We start from the raw sequence: 19,029 nt of genomic DNA, 5'->3' as shown, positions 1-19,029 counted from the left end.
GATGATCAAAGAGATAAAGAAATATAACGAGAGATTTTTTTTTAATTGTCCAACTTTATGCTTACAAATTGAGAATGTGGTTTCTATTGCAAAAATCTAAACCATTTTTACACACAAAACCAACAAAAGATGCATTCTTTGCTGCCCGGATCATAACACAAACCCCCTCAACTATGCATATCACACCTGTTCTACAAAAACTTCACTGGCTACCAGTGTCTTTCCGGATTAACTATAAAATCCTTATCTTGACCTACAAAGCCCTCCATAACCTCGCCCCCCCATATCTGTCTGACCTTATCCATGTTGCCATTCCCACCCGCTCCCTTAGGTCTGCCTCTTCACTCCAGCTTGCTACACCCACCGCTCGGCTCGTCACTATGGGGGGCAGAGCATTCAGCCGCTCTGCCCCCCAGCTCTGGAACTCACTTCCCTCAGGTCTGCGGAACATGAACTCACTCCCACAGTTTGCTAAAAATCTGAAAACCCACCTCTTCAGAAAAGCATACCCACCCTAATTAATTTTATGATTACAATGTCTTGTTTGTTTTTAACTAATGTGTCTTTCTTTTAACTGTATTCTATTGTTCTCTATCTGTAAGGCGACCTTGGGTGTCTAGAAAGGTGCCATATAAATAAAATTCCTTATTGTTATTATTATTATTCTGTGAAAAAATGCATTAATTATCTAAAAGAAAAATGTTTTGGTTCATGAAATTTCGATTTTGTGTGTCTGTGTGTGCAAAAAAAAATTGGAATAGCTCAGAAACAAGGTAAAAACTTTCTAAAGTTTAAAAATAGTTACGAGCATATCGTATAGGCACAATACAAGATGATATCAACCAGAGATTATAAAAGGTTAAACATGGGTAGTCATATACAAATGTTATTGTCACTATTATTATTTCTGAAATGTAATTGTTGAATTATATACATCAAATTATTTGGGTATCAAAGAAATCTTAATAATGAAATTATAGTTTTTCTTAAGGGTTGAGCTCAGATTCTGTCTGCTCCTTTTTAAGCATGTTTTGCATAGTAATTACTAGTATTACTATATGGTAATACTATTATATTTTTATTTTTACTGTATGTTATATGTTCATCCATTATCATCAGTAATATTGTTGTAGATGTTGATTCAGTTCATGTTGTTGATGAACTTCTACGGAAATTCTATTCTAATCTAATTAATGTTATTAATATGTATAAATTTGTATTACATTGATTGTACTATAATTATTAAAATGTTTGAAACAAACTTAATAAAAAACAAATTGTAGTAAGACTTTTTTATGCAAATTTACAGCATTAAATGTTTGGAAATTTTGCATTTTCATATCATATAATCAAGTATGAACATTTATAGGTAAACTGCACCATTTGTCTTCTCTGAATGTTTATATAATCTTTGTATTACTTTTTAGTGAGTTTTACTATTGTAGGAAGCTAAGATTGTTTATTAAATAAATATTGAGATTTTATAAACTTTAATTTGTGGCAGTCACAGTAGAGAAGGGGAAAATCTACAGGTTTGTTTATTGTATTTTTCTTTTAGCGCCCCTTGCGGTTGGCAGTGGTACTGATGCGGCGGAGGCCCCTCCCCCTGGTCCTCTTCTGCAGTGTGCGCACGTGCCGGAGTCCCCTTGATTGTCAGGTTCCGGTCTCCCCCCTTAACCCCCCGGACCCGCAGGTAGACGCGCACCCCCTGATATCGGAGCAGTGAGCGGCCTCCTCCTCCTCCGTCTGCTCCTCCTCCTCCTTCTTCTCCTCTTCCCGGTGGTGAGTTCCGCGGCCTCCCGTTAAATCACTGCGGTAACGGTTCTGGTTGCAGGCAGGGAAAAAAAAAAAGGCGAAGTCGTCTTACGTTTTCACATCGTGGCCAAACAAACGGTTGTCGGTTTGACGCCTCAGAAATGTGTCGGTAGAAATGTCGCGAGCCTGTCTGGATCAGAACAGCTGCCGTGAGGAACGCTTAGGGCACGCGCCCGACAAGATGAACATGTTCCGGTGGCTTTTGAACAATGTGGTTTTCCGAGGTGGGGTCTGACCTCCTCTGCATCCCATAATTTCATGTGTCATAAGTATCTGGGGACCCCCCCCCACACACACATATACACATAAACAGCCGTTCAACAGCACAGAGAAATGTGGGGCCTCGGGGTGGGGGCTGGCCCCCCACAATGAACCTGTCTGCGCGACAATAAAGGTCGATTCCAGTTCATGAATCCTAAAAACGGACACATTTCATTTGTTGAACTTTGTATGAGGATTGCGTCATATCCGGTTTTCCTGTATGGACTTTGGCCTTCTGGAGATCTTTGTTGATGTTCCATAAACAGAAGTGACAGCTTCCACACAGGGAGCCGCTGCTGGTTTCCACACCGCCATGACTGGTTTTAAACAAAAAACAGAGTAAATCGGAGTACATGTCAGGAATCCGGATCAGATTGAATCATTCTGGATAAATCTTTTGTGTTTCCTCAAATCTCTAAACACGTGATTGATGTTATCAGTCGGAGAATTCCAAAGGCATCCTGTTTACAGTTTAAATCCATCAGATTGGTGTCAGTTGGAGGTTTGGTCCAGTTTGAAAGGGTGTTTTCGTTTTTCCAATGAATATACACTAGTTATACCATGGTGAATAATCAATGCTGATTGGCTGCAGTGATTAAAAAGGGATAATGGACGCTTAAAAACGAAGTTCCGGTCACGGAGCCTGAAGGTTACTGGGCAGGCCTAAACGACATTTGGTGTCTGAAACAACAGAAACTGGGAACAAAGGTGGACATTTGTAGGTCCCATTGACTGTACATGATAATGCAGGGCTCGACATAGCCATTTGTCCGCTGGCCCGGTCCTGTTTTTCGAGCAGTACGGACCACAAGACTTTATTTTTTACTTGTCCGCTCGGGCCACTAAAATATCTAACAATTAATAAATTTTTCACCTTTTACAATAAAGTATATTTTGCGAAAACATGTAGATTTACCTCGTCTTTATAATTCACTTTTCTGCTAGTCCTGTGTTCAGACTTCAAGGGTTTCTATGGGAAACCTTTTATCACTCTTCTCCTCCTCTCCCGCCTGCGCGCGCGGCTGTCACTGCCGAGCACCACGCGGCACGCGCTCACCCAATTTTTTTTCCAAACTTTATTGAATGTAACAATTCAATACTAAACAATGTTAAACAGCAACAACGAAGGAACAAGCCAGTGGGTTATTATTACATTTTAGGCAGATATATTTAAACTGACACACATATCAGTGCGCCCCCTGGTGGTTTTTCACCGCGATGATCATAAATCCAACACCGTCACAGAAGAGAGACTGAAGCATGTCAGAGATGTGGAAGACATGGCAGGAATAGATAGGAATATGTTAGTAGTTATTAATTAGTAGTATGGACAGCAAGATATTTAATGAATGCATTGAAGATGAAACTGTATGCACTAAGCTTTAAGCTGAATGTCAAAGAATCAAAGGCAACTCCAAATACCTGAATCTCAGACTCAAATGGAGTATAAGGTCAAACTACTTAATTTTGTTTTTCTTTACAACACTGTAAGCAGTAAGTATTTCTAGTTAGCTGAATGATCTCAGTAATTTAATTGTATTTAATTTTTCAATTATTTAATTTAATTAGGTAACTAAAGTAACTAAAAAGTAAATGTAACTTTGCAACAGTAACAAAAAGCAGAACCTTAAGGCAGTCAGGGCAAAAAAGTCAATAAAACTTCTTAACTATTGATTAGGAACAAATGTGAAATAGCAGTGATTAGAAGCAGCATGAAAACTTCTTAACTAGTGTTAACTACTACACTGCAGCGCTCTCTTCAAAACATCTGAAACAGACTAGAGCAGATTTAAGTTTGATATGCTCTATTTTTAGTCATTGAAAAGTGTATAAATAAGTGCTAGATGTCACCAGAATGCACCAAATTGCACCATATTAAAATTTTCCGGGGGGGCATGCCCCCGGACCCCCCTAAAGTTGCAAGCACCTGCAGAGCGGCGGGTCTCGCTGTGCGCGGTGTCGGGCCAGTAACTTTCAAAAACTACTGGCCCTGTGGGCCAGTGCAAATTTCTGGGCTATGTCAACCCCTGTAATGGATTAAGTGACTCCCCCCCCCTGGTGTTCCAAACAGGAAGTGCCAAGAAAGCAAAATCCCATAGACATCTATCAAGAAAAAAACAGCTATTACTCAGTCATTCTATATGGGAGCCGGTTTAGCTCGTGCTGGGTTACGGCGCCTTCCGTCCGTGAAACCTGGGTTCGAGGTTCGACTCCGGGCTACTCCCTATTCCCTTCTCTACTTCTGTAGAGAAGGTTGCGTCAGGAAGGGCATCCGGCGTACAACCATTGCCAAGATAACCATGCGAATCTTCCACTAATAACAGATGATTCGCTGTGGCGACCCCTGCTGGGACAAAAAAGAAAAAACTCAGTCATTCTATATGTCAGAATAAACATTCTTGCTATGCTCCTTTTTTTAAATATGTTCTTTAAAATCAAAATTTTTTATCATTATGTTTTGGTTTAGTGCAGGCTATTCTTCTGGCCAATCAGATGCCTCAGTTAAAAGTAGGTTGAGCCTTCTGGTCTCCATGCCCAACAAATTGTTTGATTGACAGATTACATTAAGGTTTTAACGGTACTACTACTCTTTTTGATTCTGCTTATCGATCCGGTATTTTATCCTCTTATCGATACTTTTTGAGGACGAAAAATAAATAAATAACAAATTAAGAACATAAAGTGTCTTATTTCCTCATTATGCAACATTAGTTTTTTTAACAAAACATTTTACTTTATACATGATAAAGTTACAATACAAACCTGGAATGCACGTGGATGTGCTAGACCAGGGGTCGGCAACCTGAACCTCTCAAAGAGACATTTGGATCAGTTTCCCACTGAGATGAAAGCACAGGGAGCCGCAACACTAGATGTGTTAGAAAAAATGTTTTTGCTGATATGTCGCGATATTAGTACTTGTATTGATTCAAAATGCTGTCAGGATATTTATTTAATTATTTTTATTCTTTATGATGTTGCGTGATGTTTCCTTTGATCTTTTGTCCATTTTCTACACCTTGAAGAGACTTTTCTGTCTGTCAAACACCAGAGTTAAGATGAATGAGATGATGGAAACAAATTCACTTTGTTGCAGACTCCTTTCTATTTATCTATTTTTCTTTAAATCCAGTAAACCCAATAAATTATATTAATTTCATGGATGACAACTATTTTTTTTATTAGGAAGCAGCTGTTAGTTTGTCTGGAATCATAAGCAGTGAGTCTAAGCCCCGCCCCCGCCTCTCTACCTGTTCGTTGTTTTTCCCCGCGTGCAACCCCCCCCTCCTGCGTGTTCAGGATAATAAAGGCGCCCTGACGAAAATTAAATTAATGTTACACGGAAATGGGTGGTTTTAGTCTAGGGGGATAAAAAGGATTTGGGGGGGGGGGGGGGGGGGGGCGCTCACATGTCCACTACGAGATCGCCACTGACTGTCTTTCCAGAAAAACTTCGGTGCACACCGACGCGAAAAAACGCCACGCGTCAAAGCGCAAAAAAAAAAACGCCTCGGGTTCCTTTTTATTTTTTGACGTCTCACGTCGAAATCTATACGACCAATGAGAACGGCGCTTTTGCACACGTGTCTGGAGCTTCTGAAGTTACAGTAAAACACAACTTGGGGGCGCTCAGACTCAAAACTGCCTTGCTGAGCACACATACCAGCGAAGAAGATAGACGGCAAGTAGCGTCTACACTGCCGTGAAGAAATAATGACGGACATTCTAAAATATCCCTGAACTAAGCACCAGTTGGAGCTACTGATGCTTGAAATATTCATGTTTTCTCTGTATTATTCTGACAAGCGCGTAAATACTTGCTCTCTTAATCTGAGTGAAAAGCGATTTTAAGAAGCGTAAAGTTGCGCAGCGCCACCTTGTGTACAGGAGTATTTCTGTTTACATTAAGCGCCATCTAATGTCAGGGAATGAAATTGCATGTTCACTCGACTCATCGTCAGCGAAAATCGCCTGGGTGTGAACACAAAAAACGTGGCGAAAAACGCTGGCGAATAACACCTGGCGAATATTCGTCCCGGTGTGTACGGGGCTTCAAAGGCACCTAGATAATCTGAAAACATGATATTAATTTAACAAAAATACAGAGAGCCGCAGCACAGGGAGGAAAGGGCGGCATTTTGGACCGTTTAGCTCTTTGGTAGCGTCCTCCCCCCTGGTGCACACAAATAGTCAGACAGACCTCTCATCTTCAGCGAGAATAGTGAAATAGTGAATAGTGAAGCATTAATTAACGGAAAATTGACTGACTTGGTGAGTTAAATATGGCAGATAACGTTTACATCTAGTGGGACACACAAAAAGCGACTTTTCCAGTACTGATAGCAGAACGGTTGAGGTCAGATCTTAACGATACTGCGGTCTTGGAAGAACGTTGCCCCCGGGCTCGTTCAATACCGGGGCTCGGTACCCATCCCTAGTAGCAAGTGGTAACGGTGTGGACTTCCAACAATCTCAATCTGAAATGGTAAAAATATTTTCACTATGAAATGCTCACCATAAGCTTCTAACTTGAAATCATGTCAACAGAAATAGACTCTGAAAGCCTATTAGCCACAGGTTTACAACGACTTCTAATGTGGCTAAGCCAATCCCAATCACAAAATCGTACACACAGTTAGGAAGTACCAAGGGATGCATATAATTCATTTTATGACAGGAGCCTACGAGCCGGTGTAGGTACCATAACCGTTCGGCCTGGAACTTCGGTTCGGGGTCCTCAGACTAATGCTGACGTCACATTATGTGATTGGCTGTCCGTTGGTCCGATGACGTGTCAGACAGTGATTGGTCTGGACAAATTACAATACTATAATAGAAGAAGATACTATGAAGTCTGTTGTAAACAAACAGAGCTCTGGCACAGAGCGAGAATGTCTTCTAAAGGTGCCTTTATTATTCTTATAATTGTCATTGAATGCATGTTCCCGTATAGTTTTTTTAATCCGTGCGCCCAGTCCTTTATTATTGACAGAATGGTCCCGGAAGAACATTTAGCCGTGCTAACAACATTTTCAGCCACGGCTGAACTTATACTGGAATAACAAGCGGGTTGTGGCAAAATGTCTTTATAAAAATTACAACGAATATTGTCAGACACAATTTATGAGGGAAAATAACTTTAGGTTACAAAAAGGAACGCCAAATGAAAATTTTGTAGAGCCTGAGCAGATGTCGACGCTACGTACCGGTAGTTTGTCCAAGTGGGGTTACCATAGTGTGACGTTAGCTTCAGTCGAAAGGACCCCGAACTGAAGTTCCAGGCCGAACAGTTATGGTACCTACACCGGTATAAATTTTAAAGCAAGCCGCATTTTCCTTGGGCCGGACTTTGGACATGCCTGACCTAAAAGATCTTTGATTTATGATTGAAATGATGCAAATTGGTAAAAACAAAACAAAAAAAACATCATAAAATATGCAAAAACAACCATGAATGACTTTTTCTCTCCTCTGTTCCCTTTTTCTCAGCCTGCCAAAAGTGAAAAGGTATTTTATCGCCAACATTTTGTGATTTTTTTTTTTTTTTTGTTTTTTATTAGGCTTGCTGTGATTATTGGTGATTTTTTTTGACATTGCAAATGTTTTTTTTTCAATTGCTGTGTTTTTATAAATACAAATATAAGTTTTTTTTAACTGCAAGCAATACATTTATCATAAAATGCTGCAGTAAACGTATTAAACGTGAAATTACCCAGCATTCTTTTTCCTCAAACACACTCCCTCTACTTTGTAGTGCTTTCTAACTCTCAGACAAGTGTGCTGCCGATGAGTTTCCTGCTATTTATAGACGGCAGCGTGCATGCCACCAACTCCCTGTTTCTGTCTTGCACCAGTATGTATCCAGCTGGAGGGATTTCTGCTGCCATTTACAACGACAGGCTTCGCTCTGAGGGGATGGGCTCCAAGGACCACGCCGTGCTCTTCGCCAACCAGGACTTCGAGTCCTTGAAGCGGGACTGTTTGGAGTCGGGGTGCCTGTTCGAAGACCCCTGCTTCCCTGCAGAACCTCCGTCTTTGGGCTTCAAAGAGCTCGCACCCCATTCCTCTAAGACCAGGGGTGTGGAATGGATCAGACCCACGGTAAAAGACCAAAAACTTATGCCACACACGCTCATTCCCATTTTAATTACAATACCAAAGCACTTTTTTGATGTAGGCTGCTAATCTTTTTTCACAGTTCTTACTTTTTAATTTTAGTGCATTTTAAACTGCACCCTTATAGGCTTTTTACTGTAAGTGTTCAGTAACAATAGGGTGAACAAATATGATGTAAAACCCAATCATCATTCTTCCACCTCTGTGCTTCTCAGCGTTTTGCTGACCTACTGTGGTTTGACGAGTTTTATTTTAGAAACATTAACTGAAACCACTGAGAGATAAAAAAAAAAGTGGGTCTCTGCTGAACACGATGTTTATGCACCTCTACAGGGAGTCTGAAGTTGGCAGGAGGTGAAGTTGCTGATGTTCTGGGGGGTTTGAGGACAAAATGAGGATCACGATGTCAAACAAAAAAACAGACAGCTGATGCGGTTTTTGCCAAATGTTGGCTGATCGTCTGTGCTGCTTCTGGGAGCTGTGCGTTTTCACGAGCTTGTCGGTAACTGCAACTGCAAAGAGTTCTGCTTCTGCAGAGCTGATACTGACGATCAAGTGTTATTGATTTTTAGAAATGAGCCTCTTACTGAAGCTGCAGTTTACCGGAACATTTTGAATTAACTTTATTTAAAAGACAGTATTTTTTTGTCTTAGATTAAAGACCCACTTGAATCATCTTTTGATCTGTTTTCAAATCGTTCCTTGTGGTCTTTTAATTATGATTATGCTGTTTTTAGCCAAAATCCAAACCCTCACACACGCATGAAGCAACCCCACCCCCCTTTCCATCACCCATAACTGAGCTCTCTGTTCACATGCTTTCCTGCTAGCTTACAGCCCCTCACACCGCCAACCTGACAATAACGGTGAAACCAAAATGTGGCCATCTGCCCAACATGTTTTCTACGTCACAAATGGGATCTTTTCAAACAGTGATTTAGACAAAGAAATACTCTGAAATACAATTTCAAGCTGACTTTTTTCATGTAAGTCCTTCATTATCAAAAAAAAGCCGCAAGAAGATGTTAAAAACACCCAAGTGGATCAACAAGATGCTTACATGGTAAATGAAACGAGAGGAGGGTGTTTGTTCATCTCAGGGCTGTAAGTAAACATGTCAGCTACTGTCTCATGAGCAGGCTTGGGCAAGTAAAGGCAGGAACTCAGCTGATACCCCCCACACCCACCCAGCTGTTGGCATTTCTGACCGCTCCCCTAGCCTTAAAAAAAACAGGAATAAATGTCTCACGATCAAAACAAAAGAGATTGGCTTGAGTTCTGAGGAGTGGAGCGTGTGCATTTTCCTCGCTCAGACAGGAAATGTCTCCTCAGGAGCTGACGAGTGAGCCCCAGTTCATCGTGGGAGGAGCCACCCGAACGGACATCTGCCAGGGAGCGCTCGGTGGGTTCTCTCAGGGAAAAACAGCACAGTCATGGGGAGATTGGTGTTCCTGACCGCTTTCTGTCAACAACAGGTGACTGCTGGCTTTTAGCGGCCATCGCCTCCCTGACCCTGAATGAGAGGCTCCTTCACCGCGTTGTTCCACACGGCCAATCCTTCCAGGAGGACTACGCTGGAATCTTCCACTTTCAGGTTATTTCTGTCCTCCAGAATCCTCCAGAGCACTTTTATCTGAACAGGCTTTTTGATTATTGCTTTTTGCTGCAGTTCTGGCAGTTTGGCGAATGGGTGGATGTTGTGATTGACGATCGATTGCCGGTGAAAGACGGAGAGCTGATGTTTGTGCATTCAGCTGAGGGCAACGAGTTCTGGAGCGCCCTCATGGAGAAAGCGTACGCCAAGTGGGTATTGAACTTCTCCATAAGTCAGCAGGGGTGCATCAAACAGGAAGCTGCATCTTCAAGTGCTGCTGTTACATTGACTCGATTCTGCTTGTGCGGTCAGGCTGAATGGTTCCTACGAGGCTCTGTCCGGAGGAAGCACCACCGAGGGCTTCGAGGACTTCACAGGCGGAGTGTCTGAGATGTACGAGCTGCGGAAAGCTCCCAGAGATCTGCACAGGATCATCTCCAAAGCTCTGGAGAGAGGCTCCCTCCTGGGATGCTCTATTGATGTAAATCCAGAGAAACGTGATGAAAACATTTCAATTTGTCCCTAAAGTGTTAATTATGAATGACGGCAGGACTTTTGCTGACACAGATCACGAGTGCCTTTGACATGGAGGCCGTTACATTCAAGAAGCTGGTGAAGGGACACGCCTACTCAGTGACTGGACTGAAGGAGGTCACTATGTTTGTTGATTTTCCTCTTAGGGTTATGTTTTGCTTTGAATTTTCCTCATTGTCCCCCGCCCTTGTGATGTATTTAGGTCGATTACCGCGGCAACATGGTGCGCCTCATCAGGATACGTAACCCCTGGGGTCAGGTGGAGTGGACCGGAGCCTGGAGCGACAAGTGAGCTTCTGACAACCAAGGGTGTTTTTTCTTAAGCTTATAATCTAACATGCTATTTTCTGTCATTTTAGCTCCCATGAGTGGAATGATGTCGACCCGTCTGACCGAGAAGACTTACACCTGAAAATGGAAGATGGCGAGTTTTGGTACGAACGATCCAGAGGGATCGGATGTACAGTGTCCCGTCGTTTATCAAGGAAGTTCTAAAAGAACCCGCGACACGGGAAGCCATGAAGTAGGATTACAGATGTTTTGGGATGTAAAACTCTTCACTACACTCTTTAAACACTTTTCTCTCTCTTATCTAAACTCTCAGACCTCCATAGAAAAAAAAGCCCAGTGTTACAAAATGAAAACAAAAATCTGTTCATGATCAGATATTTTTGTAAATTTGGCAAACTGAACGCATTATAAACAGGAGACACGGCACAGAGGAGATTAAACAAAAATGGCTCACAGCCATAAATTCATATAAATATAATAATACTACGTATTCTAATAAACATAAAAATCAATCAAAAGCCCTGTACTTTGATTTACAGGCTGTAAGGATACATTATTTCGTTTTTGTAGCATGTAAGTATCTTTTGCAGCGTTTAACCTTATCTCATCAGTTCTGTGCGTTTCGCAGCTAGTTTTAACATTTATTTGTGGATGTAATCTTTGGTAGAAGTGCAGAAGGTCAAGACAATGTGATGAAATACGGTGGTCACAGTCTCGCTGTTTTGCCAATTTTTTGGGTCCAATACTGTACAGAATGCTTTCAGTTTGCCAAATTTACATAAATCTTCTGTTGTGATTAGATCCTCGTTTTCATTTTCTAAAACTTGACTTATTTTTCTATGAAAGTTTGAACTTTAAGAGAGAAAAAATGTGGGGAAAAAACACGAATGTCTAAAGAAAGTGTAAAAAGCCTTAAAACATCCGTAATCCTGCTTTGCAGAATTCACCAATCACAGGTTATTGTCATAACGTAACTCTTACGATGAACGGGGGAGCACTAAATGTGCGTTTTAGTTCAAAATTTCAAAAAATGTTTTCTAGATTTTAAAATAATCTAGTAAAATGTAAAATTATGCTACGCTCTTTACTTTCCAGGATGTCCTTCAGTGATTTTCTGAGGCAGTTTTCCCGTCTGGAGATCTGCAACCTGACTCCAGACGCCCTGAGTGAAGATGCCCTCAGCCACTGGAACACCATGAAGTTCTACGGCACGTGGAGACGGGGCAGCACCGCCGGGGGCTGCAGGAACCACCCCAGTGAGCTGCACAGAAAGGCCTTTCACGCCTCCACACTCACACCCTCCAAAGCTGACATCAACGCTCTGTGCAGACACCTTTTGGATCAACCCGCAGTATAAAATCACGCTGCTGGAGGAAGATGATGACCCAGAGGACGACGAGGTGGCGTGCAGCTTTTTAGTCGCCCTCATGCAGAAGGACCGCCGCAGGTATCGGCGCCACGGTCAGGACATGCACACCATCGGGTTTGCCCTCTATGAGGTGAGATCAGAACTTTGCTGATCTGGATTTGTTTCGAGTTGCCCGTCAAAAACCCTCTTTCTCATTGTGTTTTGCAGATTCCAGAGGAGGTAAGACCATGACCTCTCACGTCTGTTCACACTGCTTATCAGAACCAGAATCTTTCTTGGAATCAACACATTTTTTGTAGTCACTGTGATAAATAAAGAAGCTTCATGCTGATTTCCCTCCAAGAAGCTGCAAAAATACAAACTCTTGATACGGTGCTTTGAAAAAGTATTCACTCCCTTAGATGTTTTAGCCTTTTCTTACCTTCATGAATCACTTACAGTCAGTAAAAGGTGTCCTTTTTCACACGAAAAACTGTGGTGTCAACTTACAAACAGATTCCCACAAAGGAATGTCAATGAAACAAAAATATATGAAAAAATTATTTCCCTTAAATCAGTGTTTAACAGATGTACACAGAGGATTCTGTGTGGAGACATTTGCTCCATTCTTCTTGGCAAAGCTTTTCAAGTTCTGCCTGCATATCGGGAAGGAACAGCCGTTCCCAAGTCCTGACACAAATTCTTGATGGGATTTAGGTCTGGGCTTTGACTCCAGAACATTTACCTGCTCCTTTTTACACCTGTGTATCAATGGAAGTAAGCTTTGAATCGTTGTCTTCTCCTCCCGAGCTGTAGGCTGTAAAAGATGTCAGTGATTTTTGCAGCATTCACTCTGCCCTCCATCTTTTCAAGCCCTTCTACTGAGAAACATCCCCACAGCATGATGCTGCCACCACCATGCTTCACAGTGGGGATGGTGTGTTTTGATGAGTTTCTGCTAAGCATAACATCTAGTGTGATGACCAAAAAGCTCGATTTTGGTTTCATCAGAATCTTCTTCTACTTGATTGTGGAGTCTTCTAGATGCCTTTTGATCAACTCTGTTGGGGCTCTAAATTGCATTTTCTTCAACATTTGTCTCTCTACCATAAAGCTTTGACCAGTGAAGAGTCCAAGCAGCAGTTTCTATTAGTATAGTCTCTTCTATCTCGCCAGCTGAAGCTTGCAACTCTATCAAAGCAGTTGTAAGGATCTTGGTGGCTTTTCATACTAGTCTCTTACTTGCAGGGTCACTGAGTTTGGGAGAGCAGCCTGGTCTATTTTATCATATTCTCTCCATTTCTTGATGATAGATTTCCTAACACTCTAAATTCTTTGGATCCATCCTTTGAGTTGAACTTCTTTCGCTGAGCTTTTTTTGTAATTGTAGCGGCTCGTACAGTTTCTAGACCTCAATCACTGAAGCCACGCCCACACCACTCAGTGATCTTCACTCCACTAATTGTGAGACTACTGTCCCTAATTATTTCATCAGACCAGGGATGGGTTGGATTACCTGGTTCAGGTGTGTCCACCCAAGTAGAACATGCCAGACCAGGGGTATGTTGGAAAACATGCAGGAATGCAGCCCTCCAGGTCTGGACTTGCCTATTCAGTTGGAAACAATTACATTTCTTTATGTTTCGTTGGCATTACTTTGTAGGAATCTGCTTTCACTTTTACAATAAAGTTTTTTTTTCTTCCAGTAAGTATTTGTGTGAAAACGTTTTGTTGACCCTGATTTATGAAGACAAAAAAAAGGTAAAGCATCTAAAGGGATGAATACTTTTGCAAAGCTCAAATTCATTTAGTCCTTATCTGCATCGAAGCATTTACACTTCCTGTACCCTCAGTACAGGGGCTGTCACAATGTCCATTTGAAGAAAAACTTCTTCCTGAGTCACTCCTCATGCGCTCGCTCAGAGACCTTCATCAACCTGCGGGAGGTAAGCGCTCGGCTGCGTCTACCTCCTGGAGAGTACCTCGTTGTCCCCTCCACCTTTGAGCCCAGCAAAGAGGCTGACTTTGTCCTCAGAGTCTTCACTGAGAAGCAGTCGGAGACAGAGTACGTGTTCTTTTGTGAAGTTCCACTGTGTGTAGGAAACAAAGTCTGACCTGAAGGTGTTTTTGTCTCAGGGAGCTGGATGATGAGATTTCTGCTGACTTTGGAGATGAGGTACGTGACCGATGCTGTAGGAAGTGTCCCGCAGTGCAGATCGTCCTAAATCTCCACACATTTTTCTAAAAACAGGACGAAATAACGGAAGATGACATCGATGACTCTTTTAGATCCATGTTTGCCCAACTAGCAGGAGAGGTAAGCCCCGAAGAACATCTGTAAGATTCAGATTCCACAATCCGCCCCCCTCAGATAAAAAATACAAATCAAATTATAAGGGGTAATTTAATCATCTTATTTCTTTATTTGTATTAGGAATTGTTCAATAAAGTTTTTATTGAAATGCACGACATAAACATTAGTAAACAGTGATGCTTTTCCAGGACATGGAGATTTCTATCCGCGAGCTAAAGACCATTCTCAACAGAGTCATCTCTCGTCGTGAGTTTTTCGTACGACTTTTTTGAAGAGTTCAAATGCTCCTAACACTAACGATCATCCTGGTTTCTTTAGCCAGCCTAACTCAGATGCATGTTTGGCATTGCAGACAAAGACCTGAAGACGGATGGATTTAGCTCAGAATCCTGTCGGACCATGGTCAACCTAATGGATGTATCCTTTGTCATGTCTAAACTCCATTCTTTGCTGATTGGCATGGTCATTTCTTGCATCATTTCTTAACACTAATCTGCTCAGAAAGATGGCAGCGCCCGCTTAGGACTCTTGGAGTTTCAGATCCTCTGGAACAAGATCAGGAAGTGGCTTGTAAGGAGTCTTCGATTCAATTCCATTTTCTTTGTATAGCCCAAATTCACAACAAGAGTCGTCTCGATGGGCTTCGTCTTGTCGACAAATGAAGTTGAACTCTAAGCGTTTGTAGTTATGTGGATTTCTTCATCCTGCAGGGCATTTTCCGGGAGTTTGATCTCGACAAATCGGGGGCCATGAGCTCATATGAGATGCGTCTGGCTGTGGAGGGAGCAGGTACGATGCTTCTAAGCAAAATAAAATCCTGTTTTCTTTTTGTTCATAAAATTAAAAAAAAAATCTGTTTATAGCAGCTTTTATACGTTTTATATGAGGTAAATTTAACTTTAAAAGTTGTCATAGCTTTACTTATAAGAAAAAAAAATGTGAGCAGGCAAAACAACCCCCCCCCCCCCCCCCAATTCCTTTCTTAAGATTGAGGAGGCAGCTTGTTAATCATTAACCTGTGATGAAGTAATCAGTCATAGCTGTGCAGACGTCTAGAAGCACAACAGTGTCATTAGGATGAGTGTTAACACGGCAGCGGTTATGTCACTTTGAAGTGCAGTAGCCTCAAATCTAAACCAGGAGGAATTATTCCAAACGAATCCCAGCTGAAGTGAGCTTGTTTAAGTTTTGGAAACGCAAAGTTGGTGAATGAATAAGTAAGTAAGCTTGGCCGGACTGTCTGGAGAGGCAACTGAAGATCTGCTGGAACAGAGAGCTGCAGGTTGATCAAAGGTCAAACTATATAGCTTTGTCCTCATTAGCTGCGTTTTTCATTGAAATTCTAGAAATGTCAAAAAAGCTCATTTTCGCAATGACACTTTCCAATAAATTTGCGCAATTTTATAGCCAATAGAAACACAGCTAGTGTTATGGTCCCACTATATAATCTCTGTTAGAGTGGTTGGAGAAAACGTTTTATCATTTTTGACAGCGTTTTCAACCCGTTACGACGTACTTTACCAAATCACAACGTACCATTTAATCCAGAACTCCACCTAATTCAGCGTCAGCATGACGGGGAAAACCCTAAAGGAATAGTTGTATTTAACAAAATTGGAAATAATTTCAGGCATGAGGAAGATCCACTTAAACAGAAATATGAGTAAACATTTAAAAAGAAAAACACTATAACAAAAGAACAGATAAATAAGCTTTAATAGCTCTTTTTCAACCTGCATTTTTTCCATCTGCTCCTGATTCTCAATGATTTGTGTATATATATATATATATATATATATATATATATATATATATATATATATATATATATATATATATATATATATATATATATATATATATACACACACACACACTCAGAAATGCAATTTTAAGCTTAATTCTCTTTATATACGTGTCCTCCATCATCACATAAATGCAACAAGAACGTGTTAAAACACCATTTTCCTCAGAGTGTGTCTTGAATAAATTGTTTTAGAAAAGGTTCTCTATTTTTCAGGTTGTTTTTTTTAACTGTTTTTTTTTTTTTTTGAACAGGTTTTAAACTGAATAATCAGCTGAACCAGATTCTGGTGGCCCGCTATGCAGACAACGAGATGGTTGACTTTGATAACTTCATCTGCTGCTTGGTCAAGCTGGAAGCAATGTTTAGTGAGTATTCCTACTTCACGCAGAAATATAAACATGCATCGCATATTTACACCGTCCTTTAATGTGGGGAAAGTCGCAAACTGAAATCCGGACTTTTGCAGAGTATTTCCAGGAGTTGGACAAAGATGGATCAGGAGTTGTTGAGATGAATCTCACAGAGGTGAATAGAACAGTGAGGAACATATCACCCTGCTGTTATTGTCCCTTTTGTTTACCTCTGCCTCCCACTCTTCCAGTGGCTTTACCTGACCATGTGCGGCTGAAGAGTCCCAACTGTTCTGCAACAAGTGAAGTTACTGTGCCTGCAAGCTTGGAAGACCCCTCACCCTAACACAGTCCAGCCCGGCTACTCGTGTATCAGAAGAGCTCCCATGGTAGAGAAAAACCAAAGTCCGGTGAAGCCATGTGGGACCCGGCCTTATTTGATAAACTATGCAAATTGTAGAGCAGAAAAAGCGTATGTTGCTGTAAAAAAGAACAACATGCTGCCTGTGCATGGTTTGTCACATCACACTACTATCCATTGCAAGTCACTTTAACTATTTAATCTGGAATATCATTAAGTTTGATGTGTCAGCGTGTATTTTCAGTACATTTTAATTATCAGTTGTTTTGGGCCTCTGCAATTTTAATTTTTTTATAAACTGAGTGTCAAGTTGTTTTATCCTTACGCCTCTAGATGGCAGTAAAAACTAACTTTAAATATTGTTTTTACACTTTCTTTTTTAACATTACACTCGGTTAAAGTTAAAGCATAGTCTTTTACAATTATTTGCACAGGAATTATAGTTGAAAGAACTAAAGATGCCTCACTTTAGAAACACGTGAAGGAATTTACAGAAGTATGTCAGTGACCTGATGAAGAATGCTTCCGTCGAGTGTCACTAACTGAAGTCAAAATGTGCCAGTTATGTGTTGGTTTTTTTGCGAATGTATATTGTGCCTTCAATAAATGTTTTCCCTAAAAGGTTCACACTGTTTTGGTCACAGCATGACCCACATTGCAGCAGCTCATTGCACAGAAGAAAATAAAGGTCTCATATATCGACCCACGGATTGACTCATAATCTATATGCATGGAGAGTTCAAGTAAAAACAAATCTTTAATTTTTATTCAAAGCTGTAAAACTTGAACATCCATCTGAATGTTACACAAATGAACTTGCAATTGCCAACACTTTGGAGAAATCTCCCTCCATTTGCCGTAGATGCGTGGGTATTGGGACTTTAATTCTGGTTCCCGTTGGGTTGCCATTATCCTCGATCAAGACAACGTTGTTTGAATCAAACCGGGGGGTCATGCGGTCGCCTGGCATTTTGTGTCCAACAATTAAAGCTTTCTTTTTCTGTCCTTTGATGGCGAGCAGCACCTTGTCGCCCACTTTTCCAACACCGTTCTTGGTGTAGACGTGGATGACCCTCGGTGGCCGATGATACGGTGTATTTCCAAGAGAGCTGTTGTCCACCACGCGTACTCTTGTCATTTTCTGAATGGCAGCTGCAACCACAGACACGCTAACAAGAAAGAAAAAGACAAACTGAAATCTATAGAAAATCCAACAGTGACATTAGTCATAAACACATTTAGTTGACCTTTACATATTTGATGTAATTTTGCTGAAACTAAAGTAAACTAAAAATATAAAGTTTGCTATTGTCCCTGACCACTGCAAGAATCTGTAAACATTAACTTCAAGACATACTGTTTTTTCGGTAGTTTAAAAGCATAAAATATTAGAGTTCTTAGCAGAAGATCAAAAAATAACTTTTGTTAGAGGTACTCAGAGGGAAACCCAGGAAATGGAGCATCTATCTGCTTAGAAACCAGTTTCACCAACAAAGCATTATATTTGACCCGGCATGAGATCCTGCTATATAATTTTAAAGCTTTTTGTTTGAGTCTTGAAAGTGCTTTTCAATAAAGTTAATTTAAAAAAAAGAGAGCAGAAAAACAGATCAAACAGTTGTAGGTTAAAGCACTACTTTTTAACATATTACCTCAAAATCAACACATTTCATAGATTATTATTTAGCTTTGATTTTTATTTATTTATTATTATTTTAACACGTCCTCTGCTAGGCATATTGTTTCAGCACAGAAAACATGCAAGTAGCAAAGCTTCGATGGCCATCATAATACGTTTTTTTTCTTACCTAAACGCCCTCTGGAGGATTTTAGACGAATTCTGAACAATAAGCCCAGAAAAAGAGCCCGAAAGCCGCTGTAGAGCCATATCTTGAGCTAATGCTGCGAACAGGAAAGTACGGTTAGCCACGGGGTAAGCTAGCTACAAGTTAGCATTAAACAGTTTAGCGTAAACACACCCGCTAAAATGTTAAAATATCCCTTAGATGTTATGATTTATGCGCATCAATTTGTATTAATATATAAAATATAATGTGAATAACATTAATGGCATTGAAATCGAATGCTCATGTTACCCTCAACAACACTCCATGCAATGTCAAGGCTGTCGTCATAAACAAGCGACTCCTTTTCCAATCGCCTAAACTATTACACCGAAAACACCACAACTTTTATATTTTTTTAATAAGTAAAAAGTAAACTTTGAAGGTAATTAT

The 19,029-nt window shown here is 40.8% G+C and overlaps 2 protein-coding genes across 3 annotated transcripts; one reads left to right on the top strand and one right to left on the bottom strand.

Annotated features, from left to right (window-relative positions):
* The first annotated feature begins 1,598 nt into the window (after positions 1-1,598).
* On the top strand, positions 1,599-17,491 carry LOC101163842 (calpain-1 catalytic subunit). Its single transcript, XM_023963616.1, has 23 exons — positions 1,599-1,782; positions 7,567-7,584; positions 7,932-8,178; positions 9,526-9,595; positions 9,669-9,787; positions 9,863-9,996; positions 10,100-10,268; positions 10,355-10,438; positions 10,524-10,609; positions 10,681-10,755; positions 11,708-11,868; positions 11,942-12,111; positions 12,189-12,200; positions 13,814-14,025; positions 14,097-14,136; positions 14,212-14,277; positions 14,463-14,520; positions 14,627-14,691; positions 14,776-14,844; positions 14,985-15,063; positions 16,333-16,446; positions 16,548-16,606; positions 16,683-17,491. Exons 3-23 carry the CDS (start codon positions 7,933-7,935, stop codon positions 16,707-16,709), a joined length of 2,115 nt encoding a protein of 704 aa, XP_023819384.1. The 5' UTR covers positions 1,599-1,782; positions 7,567-7,584; position 7,932; the 3' UTR covers positions 16,710-17,491.
* A 39-nt stretch (positions 17,492-17,530) lies between these two features.
* Positions 17,531-18,991, bottom strand: mrpl14 (mitochondrial ribosomal protein L14). Of its 2 annotated transcripts, none has more exons than XM_004077460.4 (3): positions 18,889-18,991; positions 18,601-18,694; positions 17,531-17,961 (listed from the first exon to the last, which is right to left on the bottom strand). In XM_004077460.4, exons 2-3 carry the CDS (start codon positions 18,678-18,680, stop codon positions 17,595-17,597), a joined length of 447 nt encoding a protein of 148 aa, XP_004077508.1. In that variant the 5' UTR covers positions 18,681-18,694; positions 18,889-18,991; the 3' UTR covers positions 17,531-17,594. The 2 variants fall into 2 exon arrangements, with proteins under 2 accessions (XP_004077508.1, XP_004077509.1); XM_004077461.3 differs by having other exon boundaries at positions 18,772-18,914.
* Between the last annotated feature and the right edge of the window lie 38 nt (positions 18,992-19,029).

The sequence above is a fragment of the Oryzias latipes genome, chromosome 15, assembly GCF_002234675.1.
Source record: "Oryzias latipes chromosome 15, ASM223467v1".
In the NCBI taxonomy this organism is placed as follows: domain Eukaryota; kingdom Metazoa; phylum Chordata; class Actinopteri; order Beloniformes; family Adrianichthyidae; genus Oryzias; species Oryzias latipes.
This window is presented reverse-complemented; position numbering and strand designations above follow the sequence as displayed.